The sequence below is a fragment of the Trachymyrmex cornetzi genome, unplaced genomic scaffold, assembly GCF_001594075.2.
Source record: "Trachymyrmex cornetzi isolate Tcor2-1 unplaced genomic scaffold, Tcor1.1 scaffold248, whole genome shotgun sequence".
In the NCBI taxonomy this organism is placed as follows: domain Eukaryota; kingdom Metazoa; phylum Arthropoda; class Insecta; order Hymenoptera; family Formicidae; genus Trachymyrmex; species Trachymyrmex cornetzi.
In genome coordinates, this window is record NW_017297144.1 from 47,377 (window position 1) to 55,092 (window position 7,716).

Sequence of the window (7,716 nt, forward strand, 5' to 3'; positions counted from 1 at the left end):
TTGCTGCTGCTGCTGTTGCTGTTGTTGCTGCTGCTGAGGTGGACTTGTAGATCTTACTAATGGACCAGGTGGAGGCTTACTGGTAACTGGTTCCTCTTGTACAGTTTGATGTTGCTGATGAGGACTGGTATGCTGTTGTGAAGGTGACTGCTGCTGTGATTGCTGCTGTGGACTGGTATGTTGATGAGGACCTTGGTGATGCGGCTGATTCATCGAGGTAGCGGAATGCACATCTTGTTGATGTTGATGCTGTTTTCTGGATATTTGAGGGGTATCTGAAGATCCCTGCGATTCCGCTAATTTAAATTCTGCAGCGAATTGTCTCAGTTCCGAATGCTGTTCTTCCCTTCCACGTGGTGTTGGAACCTTAAAAAGTAAAACTTATAAGTTGCTCCATGGTTAAAAAAAAAAAAAAAAATTTAAATGAGAGTATGTACCGTACCTTTCTATGATCCGATTTATGTATAACTATTTGCCCTTCTACAGAGTTTTGTTGCGTCAATGGTGTATGTTGCTGATGCGTAGATTGTTGTTGTTGAGAAGATGCAACGTTTGATTGTGGAAATGGCGCTGGTGGCGCTTTATCAGCTTGATAAACCTGTCTACCAGGCCGCTCACGTTTTTCTGTATTTATTTTATTCGGAGGTGTCTGTTGTTGCGATGGGAAGCTGACTTGCGGCATCGAAGGAGTAACTTGAGATTGTGATTGATTCTGCTGGATTACTATATCGAGAAAACGAAAATATAATCAAGACTTACACATTACATGTTCGCTATGTAATGTAAGAAAGAGCCATACTCATCATTTAACAGAAATATACACAAAGAACTGAAAATTGTTTCTGCATATACGCGATATACGTTGCAGCGTTGTCAATGTGTTGATAACTTTGCAAAGTTAATTTAGTCAAAAGCATAATTTTAACGTAGAACAGATTAGCAATAACGCATTCCGTTCGATTTTCATCTTTACAAGAAGATGCGAGCAATATCAAATAACATACCTTGCTGTGACTGCGTCGTCGGTGGAGGCACAAACGGCGGTGGTGGATTATTGTATGTGACAACCACTCCATTGGGCGGCATACTCATATTTAAGGATACCGGATGTTGTACCGAGGTATGAGCAGGCTGTACTCCAACTGACATGCTCGGTTGTGGGACATTCACCGTAACCGTGGACGGAGGGGGTTGACTGTAGACATTCTTATTACTTGTGGTTCCTGGCGAAGACGGAGGTTCGCTGGATCTCATCAATTTGCTAGTGTTACCATTTTTCTTTTTCAACGGCGGTGGAATATATTTTCCTTCGGTGGGTCTCGTCTAGAATCAGATAACTAATAAGACAAGTTTGATGGATAAAAAGACGAAATTCTGAGATATAATCTGAATCTTACCACAGCTGCAAATCTTTCCTCCTCATCGCCGTTTTCCAGTTCTAATCTAGCTTTATGATTCGGTTGAGATTCGATCTCATTTGCTATTTCAGCAGCTTTTTGTTCTTGTTCCTTGTAATCTTTTGTATCTTTACGTTGTAGTTGTAGAGTGTAACCGACCAAAGAAGGTTCAAATGTCGTTTGAACTCCGTATTCTTGTTCATTTTTACGAAACATTTCGTTGACGTCCCAACCGTTCTAAAGAAAAAAAAAACCCATTTGGATAATTTTAAACGCAATTCGTTTAATGAGTAGAGTGTCCTCTGAAAGTAGTTGTAATAAATGTACGCGCTTACAGCAGCACCATCCAATTCTAAATCGGCTCCGTTCATGGTAGTCGGCGGATCCCAGGGTTCGAGTTCCTTCTCGCCGATCAAACCATTAAACTTACTAATGGCTGTGTCCGTTTGAAAAGTATCTCTTATAGCATAATCTAAATCAACATCCTTGGCAGATATAGTAACAACGTCTTGCGGTTTAAAAATTAATTTCTCTACTACGCTATCTACGCAAATCTTTCCGGAGCTCTCTACACGATGAGCTAATTCCAACACTACGTCAAATTGACTCGAAAACGTTCTAAACACGCCCTCATATACCGAGCCATTTTGAGTTTGGATCTGTAACAGAAAGCAAAGAAAAGAATTTAACATTAAATCACACAATAACATATTGTATGCATAAATTATTCTTTTGAATTATAGTCATCTGTCATTTACTACCTGTACGGTGTTGCCAACGTGGCTAGTAACCGCATGCATAAAATGAGCATTGTTATAAACCCCCTCCGCTGCGACATTCCTCTCTTGTGGTCCACGTGCTCGCGGAGATCTGGAAAAAGGCATGGATCGAAAAGAAAAAAACGTTATTTTTTCTTGTATACAATCGTCGATATGTGTTGCTATGTTTTGGATATTATACCTGCTATTATGATCTTGACGAGGAAAGCCAAGTGATTGGCAGTACCTGTTATTATTCGTACGGTTCTTCCTCTTGTTCATTTTGCTTGATGGTTCTTGGCCAATCGCTGATGGATTTCTGCCGCCGGTTTGTTGGAGGCTCTCTTGTTTCCTAGTAGGGACCGGAATTTTGACTACTTTCCCGATGACTGCTTGACGTCGAAAATATCCGTTTTCTTGTCCGTGGACGGGTACGGGTACGGGATGTACGAATGTCTTTATGCAACGTTATTACGTTCGTCGGCTTGACTTGTTGCAGAGACGACTGACGCGACGAGATGAAGAAAAAGAAGGACGAGGGTGAAGATAAAAATAAAAACGAAAATGAATACGAGGACGAGATAAAGGATAAGGAGAAGAAAGAGGAAAAAGGGGCAACTATCAACATTCACGAAGACTTTTAGGTTATATATTGAAATAAAACGAGCTCAAATGCAAAACGATACAAAGTGGGCACCAAACCAACGTACAACGCACAAGACGAACTCGTCAAACTGAAAAATTGCGTTTGAACCGCGGCTCGATACAGGAACGAAATGCTGTCACGATCACAGCACTAAGATACTTAATCCCTCAGCCCCGAAACGGAGGACGCGTGTACGCGATATGTATGTACATACGCTGACGGCTTGACGGGGGTGTAAGTGCGCGACGGAAGGCGCGAGGCGTCAGCGCGAAAGCTCGCTTTAAACAAGTACCACGCTCGTGTCTCGACAATTGTCAACGACCGTACTTGTGACGTAACGCTCTACGCGACGGCTGCTCTTCGACGATAGAGTATCAATACGGAAAGTTGCATGCTACGGTTACAGCTCTCGGTCAACGGGCACCAACGGGGCTTTACTTTACTTTAGTCTATGGAAGGGAGGGAGGGAGGGAGGGGGGGAGAGAGAGAGAGAGAGAGAGAGAGAAGGAAGGAGCGAAGGGGAGAGACAGAGAGAGAGAGAGAAAGAGAGAGAGAGAAAAAGAACGTACCGACGACCGTGAAGTGTAAAGTGCAAACTATGACGGTCTGAGAACGACGTGTGCCAAGCCAAGTGTGGCGGCGAAGAATCCGTGAAGATGCACGTTTCTACCTCTCCTTGTTTTCAACTAATCAACATGTGGCAGAACGATACACGACAGACTCGCAACCTTTCAACGTACCTACGAGTCGCCTGATCAACCTGATCACGGTGACTCTTGGACGCAGTCGCCACCTGGTGAACGTATGTTCGGCCCGTTCGCTCTCGTGGCAGTTGTACGGCTCGGATTAAAGCTCTAGATTTACAAGAGTAAAGCGAAAGTCTGCCATTTTTTGGCCTTGTTTACATCGATCTAATTTACATCATGCACTTGATAAGCTGGAAACACAATAGGAATAGGGAATAAGAGATTTCAACCTATCGAAAAGCGTCCATCCTATTATATATGGTTTTTGATAGGTTGAAATTTGTTACTTCTTGTTCCTATTGCCTGTGCTTTTCATAGGCTGCGTTCAGCAGAATCATAAGGTCTGTTTTCTGTGGCTAAACTAGTGTACACTTTTGGAACTTAAAGTGAGATAGAAATACGTTTGATATTTATTTAAAGCGAGAAAGATAGTTCTAGAACAGTCTAGTGCAGAAACAGAAAACAGACCAATATACATAGGACCGGTCTGACCAACTCCGATTAATCTAATCGCTCGATTGTTAGGGCCTCTTTCATCAACACCGATTAACTTAATCGGCCGATAATGTCCATTGGAATTGACCAATCGCATCTATCGTCAAACAAAATGACAAATGAGATTAGTCAATTCTGGTGGACTAATCGACCGATTAAGTTGATCGAAGTTGGTGAAAGAGGCCCTTACATTGAAACTGACCAATCGCATTTGCTGTTCAGTAGAATTGATCAGTCACGGTTGACACTTAATCGACTGATTAGCTTAATCGGAGTTGATGAGATCGGGCCATAGGCCAGTAATTATAGGAAAGATTCCATAGACGTTGCTCAAGATTCAAGATGATCCTGAGCTAAAACTTGAGCCAATCAAAGGCCAGTATTCATAGTCATATCTTAGGTTTGTTCGCGTTCCATGCTCCAACATGCTTCTACTTCTTTCAACCGTAGCTCATACTCACTCAAACGCGCTCATTAGAATAAGTAGGAGCTATGGTAGGAATATGTTGAAGCATGTTGGAGTATGCAATTCGAACAAACCTCTTGAGCCAGTTCTACATTAGTTATTGCAAGTTGATCGCAAGTTTGTTGCGACAGCCAATATGTATGACCGGACAAAACTTCCGGTTGAAAAAATTATTATTTTAAATCGTTTGTATTTCGTATGAAGAGTTTCAAAGTGCAAATAAAAAGGTTTGTGAGTCATTGTATTAATTACAATTAATCATTCTTTTTTGGACCATGTACTTGACCGAAATAATTAACCGGATCTAAATTCAACAAAGTTTATACATGGAATTGTTTGTATTTCGTATAAAGAGTTAAGCGGGGAGCACAAACTCTTGCATAACGCATAACACATGAGGCATAAGAAATTGAACCAACCAGAGTTCTCTATTACATGGAAGGGAAAGAAACGGAGAACTTCGATTGGTACATATTCTTATGCATTACGTGTTATGCGTTATGCAAGAGTCTGTGCTCCCCGCTTTAGGGCCCAGACACAAGCTTTTGCATAACGCATAATACATAGTGCATATAAGCGAATCAACTAATCAGAAGCTTTCCTTTCCTCTCATTCCATGGAAAAGAAGAATTTCGATTGGTTGATTCCATTGTGCACTATGTATTATGCGTTATGCAAAAGTTTGTGTCTGGGCCCTTATGAAGTACCATTAAAAACATTTGTGAGTCATCCAGACATTTTCAATTAAATATTAAAATATCATGTATATGACCGAAATATATAGCGTTTTCGGCCCGATCGGGTTTGCACCAACCTGGGTTGGATTAATCTTTCCTATTGGTTGATGTCAACAGGTGCTACGGTCACGGAAATTCCATTAGACACGATAGATAGTCTCTCTAGTATTTTGATATTCCAGGACGTATTATGAAATTGCTTGGAATGAGTTCCGATCGGAATTATTTAGTTTTCGATATTAAACCCACGTGGACAGAGGAGTGTGTAGAGAGTAATAGGCCTTCTACAATAAGCCGTAGTCCGGATCTACAATAAGGTTTTAAGCCTTAAGCCATAAGAAATGGGCGAATCACAGTCGCTTATTCTTCTCGGATTCGACTGTAATTGGTCAATTTCTTACGGTTTAAGGCTTAAAACACCTATTGTAGATCCGGGATAAGTCAGAACGACGGATGTATTAACCGGTCTTAACCAAGTCGTTCAAGTTGGCTATTGGCCATTTTCACCGATTATGACTTATGCGGGGTCTACAATAGAAGTCGTAGCAGTCGTAGTGTCTTAAGTTGTAGAAAATTGACCAATAATAGTCGATTATTCTTCTCATATTCTACTGTGATTGGTTAATTTTCTACGACTTAAGACTCTATGGCCGGTATTCATAGTCAGGTTTTATATTCAAGACCGTCTTAAGTACGAGCCTAAGAAGTCACGAACCAATCAGAAGGCTGCATTAGCGTCTTAAGATATCTTAAGATCGAGCTTAAGGCGATCTTAAATATAAGAAACGATTATGAATACCGCCCTATGACTGCTACGACTTCTATTGTAGACCTCGCTTTAAGATCGCTTAGAACTTCTGACTTGCGGCTTATTGTAGAAGGGCTATAATGCTTATTATGGTAACCATAAGACGTATCGTAAGAATCAGCCAATCAGAATATTACGAGTTTAAAAGAATTCTCGACTGTGATTGGCTAATTTTTACGGTACGTCTTATGGTTATTGTTACGGGAGGTGTGTGTGGCAACCCTAAGACCAATATTGGGTGCATTCAGTACTACGACCGCTCACTGAGCGCCCAGTGAGTTCTTGTATCTGTTTGGTCTATATTTTTAGTTCTAACTATCTTAAGTAATGACTTAAGACGCTAATGCAGCCCTCTGATTGGTCCGTGACTTCTTAAGACGGTCTTGAATATAAGATCTGAAGGTCGATTCTGTATCTTCAATCAAGGTGAAAATTACAAAAGTGAGCAAATTTACTAGGTATTGACCAATGAAATTGTCAGTATTCTAGTAAATTCACTCACTTTTGTAATTTTCACTTCGTTTCAAGATACAAAATCGATCCCCTGACTATGAATACCGATCAGAGAATCTCGGATCTCTTTGTCCTACAGCAAATCGATAGATTTGAAAAATTACGGCAAAAAACGGATGCATGTGGACCTAGTCTACAATCGGCCGGGAGACATTGTCGTATGTCGTGCGCATGCGCATAAGGTTTATTTTTTTATTGTCGACTGTCGGTTACCGGGCGTCGTTTGGATTAGTTAGGGTATCAATCGTGAAACTTTATCCCTATGATGGAAAGTAAAAAGTGAAAAATTTCTCCATTAATTTCAATGGTAAAAATTTTCACTTTTCACTTTACATCCTAGAGATAAAGTTTCATGATTGACACCCAGGTTTCATCTTTTACGACTAACAACATCCGACAAGCGTCAGCCGACTTGATTGTAGACGAGGTTGTAGTGCCTATTCTACAATAGGGTCGCAAGTCGTAAGCCGTAAGAAATTGGCCAATCACAGTTAAGTATGAGTAAAATAATCGACTATAATTGATTAATTTCTTACGACTTACCACTCGCGACTTTATTGTAGAACAGACCTTAAAGCCATTCTAAATTGGTCGTATCGTAGCTTCGGAAGCGTCGCAAGCATCATGCGACTTAAAAATTGAAGCATCGGATTGGCTGAAGCAATAAGCTTGTGATTTGTGACATCTACGATACGACCAATGTAGAATGACCTTAATATTGGCCTAATACTGGATTTACGCTGCATCCGATTTGCGTCGTACGACGCTCTGCAACCAATCAGAAAACAGGATTCCGATGATACGAAGCAAAATCTATCGGAATCCTGTTTTCTGATTGGTTGCAGAGCGTCGTACGACGCATGTCGGATCCAGTGTGAATCCAACATAAGGATACGATCTACTTGACGCTACAAATGCTTCGAAGCTTTTGATTGACCAATCGGAAGAATTTTACTAAGGGTACGGTCAACGCGATACTGCAAACGCTTTGAAGCGTTTTTCAATTGGTTAGTTTATACAATTGTTTCTTCTGATTGGTCCATGAAATGTTTCAAAGCATTTGTATGTAGCATCAAGTGGACCGCAGCCTTTAAAGCAGATAAATATTCACCTTTCAACTTTTTTTTTTTTAACTGTCGGAAGTGTTTGA

The 7,716-nt window shown here is 40.8% G+C and overlaps 1 protein-coding gene across 2 annotated transcripts in view; it reads right to left on the reverse strand.

Moving 5' to 3' along the window:
- LOC108761404 (ataxin-2 homolog) overlaps positions 1-3,623 on the reverse strand; it is a 7,560-nt gene extending 3,937 nt beyond the window's left edge. The window contains exons 1-8 of one of the 2 annotated variants that reach the window (XM_018507908.1): positions 3,371-3,623; positions 2,358-2,660; positions 2,159-2,267; positions 1,733-2,056; positions 1,398-1,634; positions 1,005-1,323; positions 443-723; positions 4-366 (exon numbers count right to left, since the gene is read on the reverse strand). In XM_018507908.1, coding sequence (XP_018363410.1) covers positions 4-366; positions 443-723; positions 1,005-1,323; positions 1,398-1,634; positions 1,733-2,056; positions 2,159-2,267; positions 2,358-2,437 — 1,713 coding nt within the window. In that variant the 5' untranslated portion in view covers positions 2,438-2,660; positions 3,371-3,623. Of the gene's footprint in view, positions 1-3; positions 367-442; positions 724-1,004; positions 1,324-1,397; positions 1,635-1,732; positions 2,057-2,158; positions 2,268-2,357 lie in introns of both variants that reach the window. The other variant, XM_018507910.1, reaches the window with a different exon arrangement.
- Positions 3,624-7,716: the final 4,093 nt, after the last annotated feature.